Consider the following 24,434-nt stretch of genomic DNA (forward strand, 5'->3'; position numbering starts at 1 on the left):
TGCTTACCAATCCACTGTCTTGGTGCTCCTTCTATGCTGCACTTTTATGTCAAGCACTAATTTCATTATTAAAAATAATAAAAGAAGGCATTTAGATTGGGAGATTTCTCTCTTGTATTTTTTTTTTTTTGAGATAGTGACAAAATTAGCCAGTGATTATTTTCATTGTGATGGAATTTCCAAAAGCTTTGAACATTAGATTCAAATAGTAACAAATTTTTTTGAGAATTTTTGTTAATTCTGGAACATTAAAAAGAATTTCTTGATTAAATATAAGAAATGTCATGAAGATCAAGAATTTTAGAGTGCAACATCCTTGTCTTAATTTTTTTCCTTATGCTTATTTTGGATAATTTGAAAATAATATAGATATAAAAAAGTAAATTAAAATGATATCCGAGTACACTGCCCAGAGATAATTACTCACAATTTTGGACTACATTTTCCCCAAGATTTTGTTTTTCTCTGTTTACATGTATACATTTCGTTTTACTTTTACAAAACCAGAATCCTCTTGTCTAATTATCTTGTTACTAATCTCAGGTCCAACTGTAGTTTTTTGCTTTTATTTTTCATAAAACAGCATAAATTGCTTGGGTTAAATATGTCTTATGTAGTCTAGCCTCTTTGTGTACTGAACTGCGCAGCAAGTTTGTGTGTGTGTGTATGTGTGTTAAGGTGCACACGTTGTTTTTGGTATTCTCTTCTGTCTTATTCCCAGAGGGAATGTGTATTGAAAAATAGTTTTTAGAAATTATTGAACTTCCTTTAGTATTCTATACTAAGGACCATTCAAAGAAAACTGATGTTGTTAAGAACATGTGGAGAAATTTCTTAATCACTGCTGCTAATTAGGTGTATGAATTTACTGATGCCTCAGGGACTTGCTCAGAAAATACCAGTTAGTGATAAAATTAGAGTTGCTGCTCATAGCTCCTGAATGTTCAGTCTCTGTTTACAGGATTGTATTGCTCTCTGTGTAAATAGAAAGTATGATATCACTGTTTTGTTTGCCAGCTGGGATAAAGGAAGTATAGAAATTATAAATCCTAATGGATCTCTGGCAGTCTCAATGACAGTCCATGGTAGTATGTCACATGTCTCTGATCTTTTCATTTTTAAATTCTTGGTCACACATGTCAGATAGGCACTGTGAGAAGCAGGGCAATCCTAATACCCTTACTTAGTGCAGTCATTTTCCACATCCAGACTTCCCTACGTTATCTTTTCTTCTGAACATGGCTTCTAATTTCCTAAAGACCCTCTGTTTCTTGTGCTTACAGAAAGCAGAATAAGCTCAATTATGCTTCAGTTATAAACAACCCTTAAATATTAGTGGCTTTGTACACCAATATTTCTTACACATTTTGCATATCATTTGTGGACTGGCAGAAAGGTACTGCTCATAAAAGTAATTCCAAGATCCAAGAACAGCTACCAGATGGTACTGTGCAAAAAGTAAAAGGTGTTCAGGTGGATCTTGGCCTGGCAGTGACAGCCATAATCTCTCATTGGACAGAAGCAATCACATGTTTCATCCAACATGAATGGCCCAGGAGCTGAAATTCTACAGTGGTCCCAAAAAGCTAGGTGGTAGGGGAAAAATCTGCAATTATTTGGCAAACAGCTCTGATGACTAGCACACATTCATAGCTAGAGATCCATTTATATTTCATTGAGATAACTAAAGTGCTTTCCAGTCACCAAAACAAAACAAAGTGAAACAACAACAAAGCCACACCTAAACAAAACAAAACCAAAAGTCATGGAAGTTACTCATTTTCCAATTGTCAAATTTACCATCCTGCCTGAATTTATATCTTTTTTTCCCCCTCTTTTCAGCCTGTTGTAATATAGGAAGTATCTCTCCTTCTAGCCAAATGTTTGGATCACATTTTTGTGTCTCATTTTTTGAACACATACAGTGGTATCCCACTAAATGTTTACCAACTGCCTGTCCATGGGGAAAAAAAGCAGCCTTGATTTTTAGTGATTTCTGATCTCTGTAGTCTGAATACTGTCACCACAGCCAGTTTCAAGCTATCCCCATGGTATAACTGAATGAGTAGGTGGGAAGAAATGTGCACAGAAGGCTGTCAAGAGTGGATATGAAGGGAATTCTGCAAACTGCTTGTAGTCTTTTTTATGATACTACTCATATTAATCACATATGTGTATGCATATGTATTTTATGAAAGCTTGATTTCTTTCCTCTTAGATAAACACAAAACAACAATTTTATTATTTTCCTTTTCTCCAAATTCTAATGGCAAATCCCTGCATGCCTCATGTGGGAGCCTGGTACTCTAGATACTTTTGAGCTTAGTCTTTCAGTTAGTCATCCTCTCTTCTGCATCATTGGCCTCTTCCTCTTGTATCATTTCATGACTGTACTGACAAGCTATATTGTACACTAGTGTTTTCCACCATTAAGGGTGGACCCTTGACCTAGCATTCCTCTTTATCAATTTTTCTGTTTTTCTGTTCCCTATCATGACAAAACTACCCAGAGACATCTATACATGGCATTTCTACTTCTTCTTTTTCTTACCCAAATCTAACTTCTATCCCTAGTACCTAGCTGAAAGTGCCTTGGTCATTGTCATCAATGATTCCCATATTGTTGAATCTAATGGGTCATTTGTCCTCCTCTTGCGTGACCTCATCTCAGTAGATACAGTTGACTACTCCATTCTTGAAATAGTCTTCTCATGTGGCTTCTACTTTAATAAATTCTTTTGGTTTTCTACTTGTTCTTGTGCTGAACCTTTTTCTACAAGTCCGGAATTAATGTTGGTCCCTCATCTGTATTTTGACTGTTTTCCTTGGTGATTCATCCAACTGTAGGCCTTTATGAATCAGCTGTGTGCTGATGGTTTGCGCAGCAAGCTCCTGGCCCCACAGAGCTCCATCTGTGTATATCCAGTTGCCATTTGCTACTTCCACCTGAGATTTCACAGCTAGATAGCTTAATGGTGACAACTCCAAAGTAAAGCCCTTCATTCCTCCCTGTTCTTGTCCCTGCCATTTCTGTTTTGCCTTGGTCTTACTTATTTCAAAAAAAGTAATTCAGTTATTAAATCCACACATCTGGAAGTCATCCTTAACTTCTTTCTTTTTTGTTTTGTTTTTGTTTGTTTGTTTGAGACAGGGTCTCGCTATGTAATTCAGGCTGATCTTGAATTTACTGTGTAGCCCAGGTCTCATAACTTCTGCTTCCTGAGTGCTGGCATTGCAGGCATGAGCCACCACTGCCGGCTTTAACTTCTTTCTTTACCCCTCACATCTGAGCCATAACTACATCCCCTACCTATAAAATATGTATTTTATCTGTGCTTCTACCTTAATCCAGACTCTCAACATTTTTATCCTGGATGGTTATAATAGCACCTAATAGGATTTTCTACATTTTTCCTTTGCCTCTTTCCAATCCATGCCTTTTATAACTAAAAGTGATTTTATAAAATATAAATCAAATTATTCTTCTCCCCTTGAAATGCCTCAGGTATACTTAGAGAATTCTTAATGTGACTTCTGAGGCTGTGTGTGTTCTGGCCTCAGCCTCTCTCTTATCCTCATCATGCCTTTGGCTCCTGTGCTTTAGTAAAACTGGCCTTCTTTTTGGCCTTAGAACTGTTCGGTCTCTTTCTTCCGTGCCTTCACAGTTCTGGTCTATCTTCTGTATCTTCCTGAAGCTTGTCGCATGGCTGGTTCTTTCTGTTTTGAAGATCTCACCTTAAATTCAATCTCTGAAGAGATTCCCTCCTCTCCTCATGGCAGGTTTCCCACTGGGTTGTTTCTATCCTAATATTTATCACAATTTGGGATTGTTTTTCTTATTGTTTTATTGACTTGACTTGGTAGAAAGCTATGTGACAGCAAGAGATAGCTGTCTGCTGTCCATAAAAATTGATCTTTTTGCTTTGGTTTTGTTTCAGTGGCAGCTGAAATACCCTAAGCTGATTCTCCGAGAAGCAGGCGGTGTGTCCGCGGAGCTCCATAAAGAGGTTCAGGAAGCCTTTCTCACACTGCGCAAGCATGGCTGCTTATTTCGGGACCTGGTGAGGATCCAAGGCAAAGATTTTCTCACTCCAGTGTCTCGCATCCTCATTGGGAATCCTGGCTGCACCTACAAGTACCTGAATACCAGGCTCTTTACAGTACCCTGGCCTGTTAAGGGTTCTAATGTAAGCTACACTGAGGCAGAGATTGCTGCTGCTTGTCAGACCTTCCTTAAGCTCAATGACTATCTGCAGATAGAGACCATCCAGGCTTTGGAAGAACTTGCTGTGAAAGAGAAGGCCAAAGAAGATGCCGTGCCAGTGTTTATGACCGAGTTCCCCAGAGTGGGGATGGGGTCATCCCATGATGAAGTGGACATGAAGAGCAGAGCAGCATATAATGTAACTTTGCTGAATTTCTTGGATCCTCAGAAGATGCCATATTTGAAAGAGGAGCCTTACTTTGGTATGGGGAAAATGGCGGTGAGCTGGCACCATGACGAAAACCTGGTGGACAGGTCAGCAGTGGCGGTGTACAATTATAGCTGTGAAGGTACAGTCTGCTCAGGGAAAAGCAGCCATAATTATAGTATGATCAGAGTTGTTTAGACTCTTAAACAAAAGCAAAACACAAATATATATATGTATATATGTGCATGAATATGTGTGTATTTGTGTGTTGTGTGTACTTTTGAGGCCTTATGCGTCTACAGAATATACTTCCTTTTCATCTCGCTCTGCTATCTGGCTTATTGTTGCACTGCACTCCGAATTTTTTTGCATGTAAGCACTACTGTCATTTTGTCTTTCCCATGCCCAGGAGAGCAGCATCTTGGATTCATACAGCCAACTGCCTTTCTGTAAAGCTCAGAGTCGTTGTACAGTTACTATAATTAACTTGCTGATCAAGGGCTGGGAAAACAGCAATCTGTCAAATCTTTCCAGGGTCTCACAGGTGCACATTTCTTGTCTTGCCAAAATATTTTATTATGGTTGACATCACTATCTTGATGGGCATGATTTGTCGAGTATGGACTTGTTCCCGGTTTCTTCTCGTATTTACCACTATCCTTCCTTACCAGAAGCAGTGGAGGTGACTTTTCTAAGCTGGCATTCCTTTGTTTTCCCGAAGCTCCCTTGCTCCCTGCACAGTTCTGCAGTTTTAGATGGCATAGGGTTGCTGTGGCAAACTTGAGCTAGCTTTTTCTGAAACCTGGTTGCCTTAGAGCAGAGATCGTAGGCCACTCTTTAGTGGCTTACGCAAGTTTTCCTTTTTCTGTTGTTTGGTTTCTGTGCATTTGCAGTCATGACGAACCTTTTAGAGGTTTCAGTGTTGCAGACAGCCCTCTGCTGCCTGCATGCCGTAGGTTTGCCACCGCTGGTTTAGAGTCTCCATAGTTTCTCAGAATAGGATTACACATAGGGTACCTGGAGATGTAAAGGCCAGCATGGCCAACATTTTCTTCTTTGACTATTTGACAGAGGAACATAAGATATAGTATTAACTCTTCTCACTGTTTTATTTTTTCTCGCATTTTTATTGTTACTTTTAGTGTTTTTTTGTTTGTTTAGTAAAACGATTGTTCCAGAGAAGGGATTTTAGAGATAAAAAAAAAATCTCACAGTACTCTTAAAATTTCTTAGTCTCAAAAATTTCCCCAGGATAACTAGTATCCTTACCTTGTATTTTCAGTTCAGAACAAGGTACTAGTTTTTTTTTAAATTAAGTTTATTGGTATACATAATGATCGTATTCATAATGATCATTTTAGATATACATAATGATCATATTCATCATAGGGAATTGTACCCATATGTGGTTTATTTTGATTCTTCTTTTTTTTCCCAATCCCCTCTCCTTCCTTCAACCTTCTCATCCCTATTTACAAAGCTTTTTTCCATTTTACCCTTTTTAAAAAAATCTTTTCTTTTTCCTTTTCCCTTCCTTCAGAGCTTGGAAATTTCACCAGTATCCTTGGCCTCCTGAATAGTAACAGTGACCCAAGAAAATCCCTTGAAGGGATTCGGTGCTGTCCTAATGGAAAGAACTGAGATCCTCTGATCTTTAGTAAGGATTTGCCAGGGATTAAAGAACCATCACATCCAAGAACTCTGAAGGGAAGAAACAATTGAGTTTGTTACTTTCTTTCTTACAGAGGCAGCTTCCAGAAACTGTAGTAGTGGCATGTGATAGCACAAACTGCCACAAAGGTGTCTTTGTCCTCCCATTTCTTCTCAGTCTTGCAGTTTAATAGTTCTATTGTACTCCCTTCACATGCATGATCAAGTTGATTTGAGAATGCAGAGTATCTTTCTGAAAGGAATTAACATTTTTAAGCATAGTTTGTAGTTTATAAACTACTCTAGTTGAGAGTAGTTTATACTGATAAAATCCACAAATATAAATTATATCTAAATATAGGAATATTTATGCTTGCAGTTATCACCTTGAAGAGGGAACTACACAATTCAGACCTGTAGGAGCAGTATAATTGCTTTGTTTTCTTAACTCTCAAGATTCCCCCCAAAAAGCTCCTATTGTTTGAGCACCTACTGTATATGAGGCACTATTATAAGCATTTTACATGCTAACTCATTTTATTTTTTTCACAACAACTGGATGACTGAAGTAGTAATTAAGAACAGTGGTGCTCTGCATAGTGCTATTTTGGTCAAAGAGGTACTGCATATACTGTTGGTGGTGCAATAAGTTTATAATGGAGGTCAACATTTGCTGTTGCCTAGTGACCTTTTAATTTTGTAGAACTATGAATTACTCATGTGGTTTTGGTGATGCTGGTGTAAACAGGCCTCCGGTGCTTCCAGTTGTATAAAATAATAGCATGTTGGGGGCTGGGGATTTAGCTCAGCGGCAAAGCGCCTGCCTGGCAAGCGCAAGGTCGTGAGTTCGGTTCCCGGTACCGGAGAAAAACCAAAAAAAAAAAAAAAAATAATAGCATGTACAATGATATAATAATACTTGGTAGTGATCATATACTGGTTTATATGTTTACTGTACCATACTTTTGTTATTTTACAGTATTCTCTTTATTTTAAAAGTTTTCTATAAAACACTGCTGTGTTAAGTAAAAAGTAGCATTATACATGTGATGTTTATCCTGTCTTTTGATTGCATCAAGAGGCTGTTTTGAGTGACTATCTTGTACCATCTAGGTTTGGGTAAGTACATTCTGGTATTTATACAATGAGAAAGCTGTCTCATAACACATTTCTCAGAACATATGCCTAGTGTTAAGTGATGCATGACTATACTAATATTCTCATTTTACAGATGAAGAAACTGAGGCACAGCAGGATGATTAATTTTTTCATGGTTATATAGTTAGTAATTAGCAGAGCTTGGATTTAAACTGAGACCTTCTAGTCTCTTAAGTCTTAACATCCAAGCCTGTGTACCTTATGAGTAGGTATTCCCTATTCCATTGGTGGAGCTATCTTTGGGATGGGTAAGGGGATCTACTTGTCCCCTTTAAGGTCCTGATACTTTTTCCCCCAACTTCATTCTGCATCTGCTATAATTTTCTAGCACGTACTCTCAAGTGATTAGAGTCTATTAAATTAGCTTATTCTATGAAATGGAACCTTTCTCCAGGTCTCTGGCTATTTGTGTGATTTTGGGCCAGATGTTGTACAAATTAAGTGCCTTGAAGCTTTCTGGTGGATGAATTTCTACCAAGAGAGAAGATGTTTAGTTCTCTGGCCTTCTTATATTCCTTCCAGAACGATGGTAAGGGTAGACTTGAAGAGAGCCACTTGGGTTAAAATCCTGGTTAGAGTGGTGGGGCTGGAGAGGGTCACACAGAGTGGAAACTCTAGAAACTCAGCTGTTTTCCATGTCCTTATACATGTTTGTTGGGCCATTGCTAAGGGAAGTTCAATTAACTGTTCTAGATAATACGAGGTCCAGAGGTAAATCAAATGCACTTCTTACCTTGAGAAACACATGATTGTAGATTCTTGTGATTTTATTATGAAATGGTCAGCCTTTAGATCTGGAGGAGACTTTTGAAATCACCTGAGTCTGGTCTCTGAGGGAAGCGGGAAAGTAGCTTGCCCAAGGTCCTATAGTCACTTTGTGATGGGATCAGGGATGTCAGTTGCAAAGTGTTGCTTGCCACTAGAGAAGTTCACATCAAATGCATTGGGAGTTTAGATTCAGAAGTGATTACCTTCTGCTGGAAATAAATTCAGTTGAAGCTTTAGATCTTTCAGGACTTTGCTCTCAATATCTTTTCCCAGGGAAATCTCGTAGATTTATAATGAGCCAATCATCTCCCTTTGGTTTATTTCCATGAATAAAGGTCATTGAGAAGTAATTTGTATAGGATATGTGTAATTATATACTAAATTCGTTGGCTTTCACATGAATTTCTAGTTAATAGATATCTTCAGAAGGAAGATTGAAATGGTACAATTTTTAATCAGGAATGGCTTCAGGGAACCATATGTAAATAAGCAGAGTATTTGATTTTCCTATTCCAGCTTTGCTGGCAATTGCTTGTTACTCCTAGGTGTAAAAAATGGATTTTAGCAGAGAAGGCATTAAAACCTATTGTTTAATATGGCCCAATACCTTGTTCTTTGACTGGAATACTTGCAGAAACATCACTTAGACAATAACTGCTAGTTACCAGTTTTGTTTATTTATATTGAAGAAAACATTTTCTATGATATTGTCTTTATTATAGCAAAAGCAATTTAAAAATTTTTTAGCTAGTGCCATGTATTTTGTATTCTCTCCATTATTTTCCAGGTCTCCTCTGAAGGGCAAAAGAGGCTCACAGAATGTATCCTGCTGAGTATTTTTTTAGCCTAAAAAGTAGGGGCTTTGCAGTAATTTTCCTGGAACTCTAGGATTTCTAATTATGTCTCTGATGTGGGAAAAGTAGAATCCTTTTAAGGATAGAAATTTGTTTTTATAGTTCTTGAGTGTCCATTTAGAAATGAGTTTTTCTATATTCTTTGAGATCAGGAAACACTAGATTGTAATTGCAGGTAGGGTTTTTTTTCCTCATCAGCATCACTGTCTCAAAACACATTTGACCTGTGCTTGTTTTATTGCATCATGCCATGTCTTGACACTTATTCTTAAAGTCACGTTTACTACTCAGTGGTAAGTAGTAGTGAGCTGGTCCTACAACTCACTCTCTTTTTGGCTCCCTATGAAGTTACTTATTCATTTAACAATTCACATCGCTTATTTGCTAAGCACTGTTCTAGAAGTTGAGCATGAAACAGTGAACAAAACACAGAAATCCTTGCCCTCATTGAATTTACATTTGAGCAAGAGGAGACAGAAAATTAAAAAGTAGGTTGTGTAACAAGAGTAAGGGCCAGACTTAAGCCTTATGTTGAGATGTTATATACGGCCTCTTTCAGAAAGTAAGGTCTGAGTATAGGCTGGAAAGAATGAGTCAGTTGGAAATTTGAAGAGAGAACTGTCTCGTAAAGAACATGGAACGCAAGTGGACCTCCGTGGAGAATGATAGGGATGTTCCACAAGCCAGAAGTATGGAAGGGATAGAGGAAGAGAAAGGGAAAAAGGAGCAGAAATGAAGACAGGAAGGCAAGGACATGGAGAACAGAAGATAGGATCTATGATACCATAATACAAAATACTAGACTCATAGTTGGAGTGTCATCGGGAGCCATTGCAGAGTTTTGAGTAGAAGAAGAGAAGCTGCACTATGCTCAGGAGAGTTGAAAGAGGACGACACGGTAATCTAGATGATGACCAGATTACGAGAGGCAGAGGTGGTGAGAAATGGGCAAATACAGTCCTAGTTATTTCCCCCCCCCAAAAAGGAGAGTTGGCAGAATTTCAGTGCGAGTGAGAAAGGGAGACCAGAAGTATTACCTCACATTGTCAAGAAAGGCTAAGCCAACAAGAATGGCTGAATTCTTTTCTTCTCTCAATGATAACTTTATCCAGACATAATTGATGTGCAGTAAACTATGTAGTATATATTTGACATTTACACTTTCCTACATTCAAACATGTCTGTGAAATTATCCCCACAATCAAGGTAATGCACAATCCATGACCCAGGAATTTCCTATGTCCCTTTGCTGTTTATGTATGATTTTAGAATTATACATATGTACTAGTTATGTACGTAGCATAATTGAGATTCACCCATATAGTTATGTGTACAATAGTTTAATCTACCTTTTTACTCTTTATTGCGGTAAAAAATTTATATGCAAGATTTACTATTATAATCATTTTAAGTATATAGTTCAGTAGCATTAAGTACATTCATCTTGTTTGACCATCACAACTGCATATCTCCAGAATATTTTCATCATCTCGTCCTAAATTCTATCCGTATTGAACAGTGATTCCCATTCCCCTTCCTCATTTTCTCCTGACCACTAATTCCACTTTCCGTCTCTCTGTATGTGACTACTCTAGTACGTAATATAAGTGGAATCCCACAGTTTTTGTCTTTGTGTTTAGTTTATTTCCCTGAATATACTGTCCTCAAGATCTGTCCATAACATGTAGTAGAATTTCATTCTTTTTAAAGGCTTAAGAGTATTCCATTGCATGTGTGTACTATATTTAACCCACTATCAGTGGATATTTGGATGTTGCTGTCTTTGGTTATTGTGAATAATGCTGTGATCAAGTTGTCTATTTGAGTCTTTGCTTTTGCTTCTTTTGTGCATACTGTGTACATAGGTGGAATTGCTGGATTAAATGGTAATTTAGCATTGACTGTTTTCAGGGACTGCTATACCTTTTTCCGCAGCACCTATTTTACATTCTCACTAGCATTGTACAAGGGTTCTTTCTTTTCTACATGTATGTGAAAACTTACTGTATTCTGGTGTTTGATGATAGCCATGCTAATGGATGTGAAGTGATATATCATTGTCGTTTTGATTTTTATTTACCTATTGATTAATGATACTGAGCATCTTTTCATATCCTTATTGGCCATTTATATATCTTCTCTGGGAAATGTTCATTCTTATCCTTTGCCCATCTTTGATTTGGGGTTTTATTAAGTGTTTTTATTCATTTCTAAAATTTCTTTGGTACTGGAAATCAAACTCAGGACCTTGTGCTTGCCAGGCAGACACTGTGCCACTGAGCTATATCCCCGACCCAGCTTGAATTGGGTTTTAATGAATTTTTTATATATTCTAGGTATTAATTCCTTATCAGATATGTGTCTTGCACATATTTTCTTGAAAAAAGCTAAATTTTGACTGTCACAATGTGATAAGTAAGGGATAACAAGCAACTTGTAGTAGAACAGTTGTTGTTTATGACATTATCAAGCATTTTAATTCTATACTATTGGTTGAATAATTTATATTGTTATTAATTAGTCATGGGAGCTTAAACAAATTACTTAATTCTGTATGATTTTTTTTATTTGTAAAATAAGTAAGGGCAGTACTTGTCCCCGGACTGTGAGGATTAAATATATGTGAAATGCAATTACTATGACTACAATGTTTAGTACTTAGTAAGCATTCAAAAAATTTTAATTACTTTTAATTTTAATTAACATTATTACACTGGTATAATTTCAGAAATTAAAAAGTTTCTATAGGGTTCGCTAAAACAGTAGTAATCTAGGCCTTTTCTCCCCATTTTCATTTCGCCAGAGGCAGTTATTTCTAATCTTTTAGTCAGTGCTCTTGGGAGGTAATAAGATACTGTTTTGAGCAGTGTCTGTTGGCTTCATGATATGGAAGTTAAGGATTTACTTAACTCTCTTTTCTCTGCCTGTCTGCATACATGTGCATACTCTTGTGATTTCCCTACATTCCATTATAGATGTGTTATAATTTTGATTATACTAGCATTCAGCCTTTGTAGTTATCATGTCCATGAAAATGCAATTCAGAGCTTATATTCATTTGTGGTCAGTTTACCTCTTCTTTTAACTTGTAGTGTTTTTCAGTAGCATTGGCCTTGTTCCCCCCCCCCCCCCCGGAATTGAACTCATGACCTCGTGATTGCCAGGCAGTTGCTGTGCTGCTGAGCTGAATCCCCAGCCCCGGGCCTTGCTTTTTGTATGTTTGGGTAGCTTTTGTGTACTCACCACCAGTTACATTCCAAGCTCTCTATCAGTTATTTAACTCTCAAGTGCTTGAGAACCATCAGATATTTTGTCAGTTTCTTGTCTTGGAGGAATGTCTTCAAGAGTCTTCCTGTGTCTCCTAATCAGGACCAGTTGCCTTCTATGCACGATACATGGCTTTCCCATTTTGTATTATCTCTTCATCTTAATCCAGAGGACTTTCTCCTCTTTCCTTTGTCTACTGTTCAGATTCTTGCATCCTAGGTCTTTCTCTTTCCTTATTTGAACAAGTTATTAATAGGTAAATTTTTGTGACTTTGAATGCCTTAAATTATCTTTATTCTTCTTTGAAAGTTGTATCAGTCAGCTTTTTGTTGCTGGAACAAAATCCTGAATACACAGTTTAAAGGAAAAAAGATGTATCTTGACTCACAATTTCAGAGATTTCAGTGCGTTTGGCTAGCTCCCAAGCAGAAACACAATAGTGGAAGGCTGTGGAGAAGGCAAGCTGCTCATTGTATGACAGCCTGGAAGCAGAGAGGGTTGGAGAAGAGCCGGAGAGAAGACACACCCTTCAGACCGTCCTCTAGTGACTCCTTCCTCCAACCTGACCCTATGGCCTCACAGCACATTCAGCTGTGGCTCATCAGAGAAGTTAACACCCTCATGATCCCATCTGCAAACATGAGAGTTGGGGGGGTGCATTTCATCTTTAAGCCATAACAACATGTGTATAGACCTCGTGTATGGAAATGTTGGTAGGAAGTAATTTTTCTTCAGAACTTTGAGGACATTGCACTACTATCTTCATTGTCTGTTCTTGTTGAGGGTGCTGATTTTTTCTTCACTCTCTATGTTATTGTCTTGTGGATCATTTTCTAGTGTCTTACAATGTCATGGTGATATTTGCATCCCATATGCTGCTGTTTTTAGGCCTTTCAATCAGGCAGCACATATCCTTCAGTTGTTGAACATTTTGTTGAATTGCAGTTTTCTCCTCTTTTTGGAATCCATATGATTTGATTGTTGGACCTCTATTTTCCTATATTATCAATCATTTTGAATTTTTATCTTATCTTAAGATTTCCTTAACTTTATCTTCCAACCTATCTATTGACTTTTTAGAATGTTACTAATGTAAATGTCATAGCATATTTTGATGAATTCCACTAAGTGTGTCTGTATACCTACCACCCAAATCAAGCAATAAACATACTCAGCCTAGCAATACTTTCTCCAGTGTCTACTGTGAACTCTGTCCTAACTCTAAGACTATAACTCATTTTCTGCATGCTTGAATTAAATTAGCAAGATTCTTGAAGGCATGATTTATATATTGACCCTTTGTATCTTCAAATAATGGAAAATGAATATGTTTTGCTCCAAATCAGTACCTGTTCTTTTTCTTATCAATGTTTTGTTAGTATGTGTTTGTGCTATCATAGTAAATACATTCACTGTGGGGGAATTGGTATATGTACACATGTTGAGCCTTCATATTTCCTCTTTTCCTTACCTCCTACCATCTGCCTCTTGTCCCCACATCCCGTCCCAGCCTTTCAAAGAACCAACTCTTTGATCCATTGATCCTTTGCATTGTTCTTTTAGTCTTAATTTTATTAATTTCCACTCTGATCTTTATGTATTTGTTGTTCTTGAGAAGTATGTGCTGTTCAGTAACAGTGTGGCCACTGTCCAAAACCTCTTGATTTCTGCAGCTGCAATCTCTGCAGTATGAGCATTCTTTTGATAGCAAGTAACACTTACTGCAGCTAAACAGGCTTAGGTTTAAATGCTAAGGAGTTATCTCAGTGCTAAGACCAGAAATCTCACTGACTTCAGGCAGACCTTGTTTCAGTAATACATGCTTCACTTTTTGTCTTTCATCTCATGGCTTCCAAATAGCCACCCTTACCTTTTGTATCGCCAGTCATCCTTTTCCACAGGGATTGGGAAAGAGGGACACTGGTTTGTGGATATGCACTTTGAATGCTGGATAAAACTTGACTCAAAGCTGGATGAACAAATAATTATCTTTGGGTTGACCTAATTTGGTTCTGGTCTTCTTTATTATGCACAATATAAAAGTGTTGTATATGTCTCTAAAACTCTCTCTGCATCTTCCTGAGGTCGCCCAGGAATTATATCCTCTCTTGTTATAAACTCTGGTTTGGAGACTTGTTGAGCAGTGTCTTGCTTCCTTTCCTTATTTTATATTTTACTTCACATAATGTCATGATTTTGAAGCTTTAGTCAAGGGCCCCCAAAGCAATTTTTCTCTCCTTTTCTCACTTTCACTTTTCCCCCTAAGTCCATGAAACATGATGTAATGAGGTTCTCCTATATATGTGAATATTTTTATCTTGAATTTTTTTCCCCAAATGCTTAATCTGAAAGCTGACAGAGCCAGACAGCATGTTGAAGGGCTTTAGATTTTCCCATGAAGAGTTCTCAGTATTTCACCTGAAATCCCAGAAAACTTATAATTAATTATACAGTTTATCTCTGTCAAGGGACTTCATTTTCCTGAATTGTCTGTTTTAAGGCACATGGGCACAGCTTCTGGTTATAGATTCTGAGCTGGAATTTATTAGCTCTTTCTCCTTTCAAACTTTTCTGAATTCTCTGTTTCTTCAGACTGTTCTTTCTTCAGTGGCTGAGAAAGGTGTATGCTCTATGTTGGCAGCAGGCTCGACATCTTGTTCCTCCCAAACAATCAAGGAAAGTACTTCTCCAGAGTAGGTCTCTGGCGGAGAGGCTTCTCCTTGGCTAAATTTTCTTTCTTGTGAATGTGGTTCTTCTGTGGCGTTTCATAACCATTCTCTGGCTGATATAATAACCATTTGCCACAACTTTGAGACCTTGTCCAGAAAAAATATACGAAGTCTGCACAGAGAAGCTTGTACCTTCCAGAGAGATCATTCTGGAAAATAGGTCTGACCTGTGAGAAAGTCTGCAGTGTCTATCACTAGCTCATGGTCTAAGGGCTACTTTTCTAGCCTCTTTTCTTGCAAATCCATGGGGCTCATGTGACATTTCTACAGCCCAGAAGTAATTGAGTTCTTACAGTTACACACGCACACACACACACACACACACCCCATGCAATTTCCCCTGAGAATATGCCTTCCCTGCCACTTTTCCCTTTCCCCTTCTGCCTCCCTCCAATTTAAAAAAAACAAAAAACAAAAACACAGATTCCCATCCCAGGCACTAGAATGCCATAGATCTGCCTGGCCAGATAAGACAGCATTACCAATTGACCATGTTTAACTTTTTAATTTCTTCTGCCTCAAGATCTGTGATATGGTTAGGAAAAGACCTGCTACTTTAGCCTCTCTAGCTGTGGGGGTCAAGGGAGTAGAGAATATAACTTTGGTGGAAGTCTGAGAAATCTTCTCTTTTAGCCTAAAGGGAATAGAGGCTAAGGAATAGATCATTTTTTATTTTGTGGTGATGAATGTATAGTTATATCTGATGAAAATTAGTAACATATAATATTAATTGTGTATCTTATTTAATATGCTACAATTTTTTAAGCATATTTATCTGATTAGCACTGTACTCTCTTGTTATGCTGAGGCTTCTGTCTTTGTTTCCTATATAACTGTGTGCATATAGCTTTAAAAATGTAAACAAAAATATTTGATGGTACTAATCTTTAATGAAATGCAATCTTTTTTCCTCAAAAACTAAGTAGCATAAAAATTAAACAGGCTAATTGTTTTGAGACGTTTTGGACATTTTAAACTTGACTTTCAAACTTTTTTTTTGTATTTTTGTTGCATCATTTACTTTTTCTTTTTTTTTTTTTTTTTTTTTTTTAACATTTTGGATAGTGGGAACTGGGAGTGCACCAAACACACTGAGACACTTTAAAATCTTTCCAATTTTGCTGAAGCTTAAAGGCAAGTAGAAACTCATTGCCTCTGCTTGTTTCCAAAATAACATGGGGCAAGAGTAATCAGTTGCAGTTGCTGTAGATAATTACAAGCTGACTTTACTGAGAAAGTGAACATTATACTTAAGCAATAAAATATTTATCAGATATACAACTTCTCCCTATGCAGCCCAAGGGGGGAAAACCCTCAACAAAACATCATTTTAATGAGTACATTTCAAAGGTGCTGGATTTATGGGAGACATCAGGAAACACTGATTGCAATTGCTGTCTCTTGTCGTTCAGGACTTTATTGGTGCCAGATTGAGAAAAGTGCCAGGGTGAAAGTTAGATGGGGAAGTAGCAAACCAGCCTGTTAGCTTACAAAGATTGCCACTTATTAGAAGGACCAACTCAGGAGCGTTAAAAGTGTCTGAGAAGTATTGTCTTTTTAATATAAAAATTATGTCTTTTTAAGGTTACTGTTGATTTGAGCAAGACAAGGACATATAAAAAAATCTTGAAATATTTGTTTGATTTTCTTGTGCTATTTGTTCCATCTCTTGTAAAACCCGTTGGAATGAAGCATTCCAAAGGCTTGGGATAGCACAAATGGAAACGTATGATTTCCCCTATCACTTTGCTAATTGGTATGGATATCAACTAATGTAACGTTAACTACTTTATTATGTTTTTTGCTAGTATTAGTCATGTTACATTATTAGGTATTCGTCCTATTACATCATTACTGTGTTGTCTCAGCTTCTTCATTAAGAAGTATGGTAAACCTCTTTGTCAGATGGCAAATATGAAGACTTCAGAGAAGGAATTGGCAAATGTTTTCTGTAAAGGGTCGGATAAAAATATTTTGGGCTTTGTAGATCTTGCAGTTTGTGTTTGAGCTACTCAACCTTGCCATTATTTGTGAAAGAAGCCGGTGAGAGAATGAACATGACTGTGTTCTGGTTAAACTTTATTTACAAAAGCAGGTCGTGGGCCTGATTTGCCTGTGGCTCTGTGTCCCAGCTCTAAGAGCAAAGTTCACAGATTGCTGCAGGGTCCACGCAGGTAAATGCCTTATCTACAGGTGCAGTAACTTCTAACCTATAGCCACTGTGCTGCACAGGGATATCAGAACTTATATTTCAGGAATAAGATTTGGGGATTTAGATTTTTTTTTTTTTTGGCAAAGTGCTTTTGTCAGTTGCCAACTAACTTAGATTTGTTAAAGTAATTCAGTGAAGGTGATGCTACATGCCTTTGTGAATTCTTTTCTGTCTCATAAGCCGTAGTTTAGCGAATTCTGGTATTTTCAAGTGTGAGTATATATTTTGTATAAAGGAAAAGTTCCTGTAGAATGCCGTCAGACAGGGAGAGCAGCTTCCTAGTACCGCTAACCCTCCTAGTACCCTGAGAAACATCAGTAATTGATTATCGCTTTCCTTCCTAAGCCTGGAGAACATTTTAGAATTCTTCTCTACCAAGGCTCAAAGAGGCCACAACAAATCAGCCATGTCCCCTCATGTGTAAGATATTTATCTTCCTTATTCCAGAAGAGTCTTTTAAAATGTTTTTGGGATTAAATGAAGATAGGACTTTGGACTTCTTATTACATGATGTTATTCTCCAATCTACTAAAAGATACTTTTAGCCAAAAAGGAGAGAATGTGTATTAGAAGAACAAAGTAGAAAAAGGATACAGTTTTGTTAACATGGCAGTATTAGATTTTAGATTATAAGTTTAGAGCAATGAAGAATATCTCAAGTTGGGTGTGTCCTTCGTGGTCATTTAGTAGCGTTTCTTTCTTGCAGAGATCAGAAACTTGGATTTTTTGGTCTGTTCTTTTTCATTATACATCCTTAGTGAAAGCAGTGTAAATGAATAGTCTTAAGGGGGAAGTTCCCCCCCCTTTTTTTTTTTACTGCTTTTGACCATTGTATATGGTTACTGTAGAGTAAGGTATTCAGAATTTAGTGATTTTGTGTATAGGTATGTGCTGGAATGCATATGTTTTAGATCATTGAGGTGCTGTGTGCATGATGTAGCTTAAGTAAAATGTGCTTTATTGTCCATCTTGATTGCATATAACTTTGCATCTTTTTGCCTTCTTTCATTACTTTTACTCTCTGCCAGTCTAAATCTTACTGTCTCTTAAATTTTACCTTCTCCAGGAGCGCTTTCTCTTCCTTAATCCTTGTTAGCATGGAGGGTTGTACTAGGTTAGCATTGTTATGATTTATTACGTTCTTCAGGTTTATTTGAGGTAGTTTTACTTTTTCTTCCAAGTTAACATTTTCTCTCCCTGCTGTTGAGCTTGGTACAGACTGTGAATAGTGTGAACCGAAACATTTTGTTTAAGCAAGCCGTTTCATACAGGTGTTCATTGAGTGCCTTCTCTGTGCCAGTCACTAGGGCTTTAGATGTGGATGAAATAGAAAAGCAGACCTTGACCTGGTAAGACCAGAGTTTAGTAGAGCAGTTTGAAGTCTGGTGAAATTTAAATTTAAAATGTCTCCTTTAATAGTAACCAGTGAGATCATTTACAGTTCCACTAGGAGAAATGCTGCAGTAGGGCACTGCTCTTCATTTCAGTTAGCTAGATCCCAAGCGCCTGGTACAGTGCTTAATATATAGAAAGTACTCAGTAAATATTTCCTAAAAGAATGTTCAAATCGCTTATGTAGGGCTAGTCTTGCAAGACCGCGAGTGCACATGAATCACAGTGTGTACACAGTGTGTACCTTCTCTTGCATTTATGTGCCTTTTCTGCTCTTGAGCCTCCAAATCCTTGCTCATAACCATTTTGTATCTTCTGCACACAGGAATTTTGATATACTTTTCTAACGCTGGAATTCTTTATAAGGCTCAAAGGGTTTATGCATTTGTAATTTTGAATCAGGAATGATAATGACAAATTGACCTTCCTCTACAGAGAGTAGTAGGGTGCCATTTTGCTATATGCTTACTAACTCTGTATTTTTTATAGCTAGTTGTAAAAACACACAAAAACAAATGTCTTTTCTGATTTCATAGGTGAAACGTATCTGTTGTGACTTTAATTTGCATTTCTTTCATGTGAATAAATTGAAACATGTTTATGAGCTTATTTACTTTCTTTTCTTTCTTTTTGGGGGAGGATAATGTTGGGGATCAATGCAGGCCTTGCATGTGCTAGGCAAGCTTTCTGCCACTGAGCTATGTTCCAGTCCCTAGTTTTGTTTCCATTTTGTGTTCTGTCTTTATAACACTTGCCCGTTATTCTCTTGGGCTATTGATCCTAATCTTATTGATGTATAAAAGCTCTTTGTGTATTAAGACAAACATTCCTTCTTGTTTGTATTTTCCTGTGTATAGTAGTCCCTCCTTATCTTTGAGTTCAGTTTTTGCAGTTGCAGTTACCTGTGGTGAACTGCAGTCTGAAACTATTAAGTGGCAAATTCCAGAAATAAATACTTCGTTAAGTTTTAAATTTCGTGACTTATTTGATCCATCTTGCATGTCTCTGTTTTCCTGAGAAACCACTTTGAAGATATCAATACATAATGCAACCACCATTGTTAATTTCCTACCACTTTGTCTGTAACTCTGTATTGCTTGTATTGTTCTTATGCTATTTTGTAAATGGATGTCTGTTTGTTAATATGTTTTCTTTTTATTTTTAAAATAAGTTAAAAAAAAAGTACAAAAAAAAATTAATTTTATGACCCCTCTTGGAATAGTGTGAGGAAATCTCAGGGCATTCTACTCCTTCCCTCCAAGCATGTGAGTCCTCTCTTTGTCCAGCGTATCCATGCTATGTGTGCTGCCTGCTCCTTCCTTACTAGGTAGCCATTAGTTTCAGATCAGCTGTTGTTATATGGCAGTGCTTGTGTTCAAGTAACCCATATTTTACTTAATAGTGCCACAGTGCAAGAGTAGTGACGTTGGTAATTTGGATATGCTGAACAGGTGTAAAGTGCCTCCTTCAAGTGAAAAGATGAACGATAAGATATTGTTTTATTTTTATGATAAGTTATTATCAATCTCTTACTATGACTAATTTAAAAATTAAATTTTATCATAGGTACATAGATGTAGGAAGAACGATATATATAGGATTCAGTAATATTCCTAGTTTCTGGTACCTACTGCGGGTCCTGGAGTGTATCCCCAATGATTATGGTGGAGGGGGCACTCCTGTAATATAGTTAAGTTGTTTAGTTGCCAACATCACTCCCTCACCTAAAAAACAATCTTGTTGGTTTTTATTTTGATGAAGTCAAACTTACGGATAAATTTGGGAATTCATGATGTTCCATCTTCTTTTCCAAGAGCATAGTTATGTTTTTACATCTGTTATAACCTTTTTTTGCGCCCTACAATATCATTGTAAACATTTTTTAATAAATTAGGTGTCTGTTTATATTCTTAAAGTTATTAATTACTGTGATTTAATTTTGCAGCTAGCATTTTAAAATTTGCCTAATGAATGGGATATATTTTCATCATTGACTTGCAGATAAATAATTATATCATCTGCAAATTTTTTTTTAATTTAAACATTTTATAGTCTCTTATTTTGTCTAAGTTGGGCCACTCTGTTAGACATCTCCAGAGGGCACCATTGGGTTGGCTCTTCCTCCCAGAATAAATCATTGTGGCACCACAACCTTTTCTAATTCTTAACTACGGGAAGGTGTCTAATGTTTCCCTATTAAAAAATGATGCTGGCTTTGAGATTGAAATGGGTCTGTATTTTATCATGTCAAGGATATATTAATCTCTTCCTATTTTGTTGAGATTTTTCTCATGAAAGGATGATATATTTTATCAATTATTTTTGTGTCACCAGAGTTATGACTCATAGCCTTTTAATTTTGTTTTGCTTTGCTCTATGAATATGATGAATTTGGATTTTGAGCTACCCTTGTAATCTCAAAACAAGTTTTACTTGGTTGTGGAATGTTGCTCTTTTAATGTGCAGCTGCACTTGGATTCTGTTTTCTTAGATGTAAAAACTTTACATTGATGTTCAGATGTACCATTGATTTGGATATGTATGTGTTTTCTTTTTTTGGTTTTGATGCATATTATTTTCATGGAAGGAATTTGGAAGTTACTATGCTCTTAAAAAATTTAAAGTACATTGAAAATATCCATTCTGTAATTGTGTAGTAGTGAATTCTTTGCAACTCCCTGTGTCTGTGTTTTTCTGTGGCAGAATTCTTTTGAGACCTTATTCTATGCTCTCTGTGGTTTGTTTAGCTCTTCTACTTCATCCTAAATTGCTTTTGGTAACTAATAGCATCCTTAAAAACTATCTATTTTATTAAGAATGTCTAATTTATTTACTTAGAATGGAACAAAATAACTTTTTATCTTCCTTGGTATCAGTGGTTATTATCATTTTAATTATTGTTTTTGATGTGGATATACATGCTGTGATAAAAACATTTAATCTTTTGAAAAAATGACATAAAAGGAGGAAATATTTCTCTTAATATCCATACTTTACTAAAATACCAATTATTTCTAAGAAAACAATTGGTGTACTCAGAGGTTTAGTTTGCACGTTCTTTTCCTGATCACTTTCTTCTCTTTTGACAGACCCTGAAGAGGAAAGTGAGGAGGAGTCTCATCTTGAAGGCAGAGATCCGGATACCTGGCATGTTGGTTTTAAGATCTCGTGGGACATAGAGACTCCTGGTTTGGCAATACCCCTTCACCAAGGAGACTGCTATTTTATGCTTGGTAATCTCAGGAAGATCAAAATTACATTAATGCTCTAGTATCTGTATTTAGATGATTGAGTACATATTTTCAATATGTCTTTTGAAATAAGTATTTTGAGTATGTTGTATTACTAATGGGTCATTTGTATGAGAACAGGTAAGTAGTTGTGTTTTGTTTTTTTAAGATATTGCTGAATTTTAAAAAGTTGCTTTTCTTTTCATTCTAAATGTTTAGTGTGTGTGGAGCTTTCAAATATACTGTTTGCGTGGTTCTTCATCAGAACTACTAAGTCTTCCAGCTCAACTTATCAATGTAACTTTGAAAAACATTCCCATCTGTATGTTTTTTGTAGTGAGAACATTTTTTCTAGGTCCCTCCGACCCCTCGACGTTGGTAGTAGTGGGAATGAATCAGGGCCAGGGTCTTGCTAAAATGTTTGGGGTGGCCTCAACTTCCTTGGCCTCCTGCAGCTACTTTTGCAGTTAGTTTTCTGTCAGAAACATTGACCTGAGGACAGGGTCTTTCTACTTGTCATTTGTTTGTTTGGGAAAGTGTTTCAATTATGATTAGCTTAACTGATGCTATGGAGCTTAAGCTTCTCTGCACTGTAAAGTTTTTGTTTTGTTTGGGGACTGTTTGTTTCCCAGTGCAGTGTCAAGCACTATCCTTTTTTGCCTACAAAGCTCCTTAGGGCTTATTCTCTACTTTGGCCCTAGTGCCTGATTATCCAAGGTTTATCTCATCCTGATCTGTCTGGGGAAATCGACTGATATGTTGGTTTTGGAGCTGAGAAGAACCAGGACTCAGCCCAGTGTTTATGACGAGTACTAATTCCTAGTTCATTAGGTATTTGTGTAGTCCTCTGTATTCTAGGTACAAGGTGAGGTCCTGGGGGAGATATTGAAGGTATGTAAATCTCAGTCCTTTCTTTGAAGGAATTTAGAATTTGCAAAGCTCTTTGACATTTTCTAGTTTTTAGTTCTTTACACATCAGTTTCTAGGTTCTTGTCGTTTCCACTTGCTACCTGTACTATTTTTTTTATTGTTTCTCTCTAAATAAACTTGCTATTTTTTCTTGCACTGATATAAATGTATTTTTTACTTACACATTTATTGTGATGGGGATCAAACCCAAGTGTGTCCCAAGTGTGCTTGAGACAGGATCTAACTAAATTACCCAGGCTGGCCTTGAAGTCAGGCTCCTTCTACCTCAGCCTCCTACTTAGCTGGTGTTTTAGACATGTGCCACTCATGGTTGTGATACATTTTTTTTAAAAGAAGATTTTATGTCACTATTTTAATGGAAAACCAGTATCACTTGGGCATAGCCGAAAGGGTTTTAGAAATACAAACATAGGAACACTAAAACAGTATTAAGTTCCTATTACTTTTCTTTGCTGGTGATCTCTGTCTTTCTTTTTAAAAAGAGAGATTAATAACTATTAGAGAAGTATCTGAGATTTCTTAATGTCTGCAGGAGGATTGGAAGGTGATTATGTGGAGACTTTTTCACACAGTGATTTAATGGTACTCAATGCTGTGTCCCCTTACCTCTTAAGTTCTCACGGGGCGATGGTTCCTACTTTTGTTGAACACTGATCTTAATCTGTTGCTTTAATTTACTGTTGCCTTACAGTGCACAGATGACTTACATACGCAATCTTAGTCTCCAAACAATCTTCTGAGGGAGATGGCAGAGATTATCTTTTTCTTAAGTAATTTGCCCAGGGTCACTCCATTAGTATGAAGCAGAGCCGGCACCAGAATGTACATGCAGGCTCTCTGCGCAATACTTTTTCCACTCTAAATGGAACCGTTTCAACTGGATCCCAACACACTGACATCTCTATCTGCAATGTTGTTCTTAGTGTTGAGATCATTGTCTTCCACATTCTCTTCTTGACCTCAGGAATTGAGTTTCTATCCTGAAGTATCTGTCCCATTGTTGAGTATCATTTGTAGACAGAAATATTATTGTTACATTTTTATGTACCACTCAAGTCAGGATATTTGGTTTGAGTGCATATGGGTGTCAGTTTCAGCCTACAAATGACTTCCCTTTGGATATTTTTCACGCATTTTGTAATTATTATTTTTGCTAGTACAAATTCGCAGTACATAATGATCACATCCATCATGGGGAGCTGGTGCATGTACATACACATCTTGATTCTTTTTAAACTCACCCACTCCCAATCTCTTGGTCTCTTTCCCATTCAGGAGTTTCCATTAGTAATTTGCATCTCTAAAACAGATGAGAACCCAGGTGTGTTGGCACATGCCTGCAATTCCAGCACTCTGGCAGGCTGAGGCAGGAGGGTTTCAAGTTCCAGCACAGCCAAGACATCTTAGTAACATAATGAGATCTTGTCTCAAAATATATATATATATATTAAAAACTGCTGGGGTTTTAATTCAGTGTGAAGGCTGAACCAGTGTAAAGGATCAGCCCCCAACCCTGGGGGTGAAAAAAAAATATATGAAGGCCAGAATGATGCCTTTCAAATAGCTTTATTATTTTTTCTGTGTATAAAAGTAGTTGATATGCATAGTAGAAGTTCATTTATCTTCTATATATTTAATAAAATGTGTTTTCTTCTGATTACAAAAGCAGTATGTTTTCATTATAGACGAAGGAAACTCTAAAAAGCATAACATGAAAGAAAAACATGTAAAGTAGGGTTTATGCATAATTGGTGTATTCCTTTTCAGTCTTTTTTGGCTATGTGTATGTGCACCTTGTAGTAATAAGAATAAGAACCACATTTATTGAGGAC

General features: G+C 36.9%; 1 protein-coding gene across 6 annotated transcripts in view; it reads left to right on the top strand.

Annotated features, from left to right (window-relative positions):
• The window catches only part of Fto (fat mass and obesity associated), a 410,887-nt gene that overhangs the window by 133,579 nt on the left and 252,874 nt on the right, over window positions 1–24,434 (top strand). For all 6 annotated transcript variants that reach the window (XM_013516227.1, XM_013516224.1, XM_013516226.1 and 3 more), the window contains exons 3-4: window positions 3,939–4,554; window positions 21,532–21,675. In XM_013516227.1, the coding sequence (XP_013371681.1) occupies window positions 3,939–4,554; window positions 21,532–21,675 (760 nt within the window). The remainder of the gene's footprint in view (window positions 1–3,938; window positions 4,555–21,531; window positions 21,676–24,434) is intronic.

The sequence above is a fragment of the Chinchilla lanigera genome, unplaced genomic scaffold (genome assembly GCF_000276665.1).
Source record: "Chinchilla lanigera isolate Chin_1 unplaced genomic scaffold, ChiLan1.0 scaffold00032, whole genome shotgun sequence".
Classification (NCBI taxonomy): domain Eukaryota; kingdom Metazoa; phylum Chordata; class Mammalia; order Rodentia; family Chinchillidae; genus Chinchilla; species Chinchilla lanigera.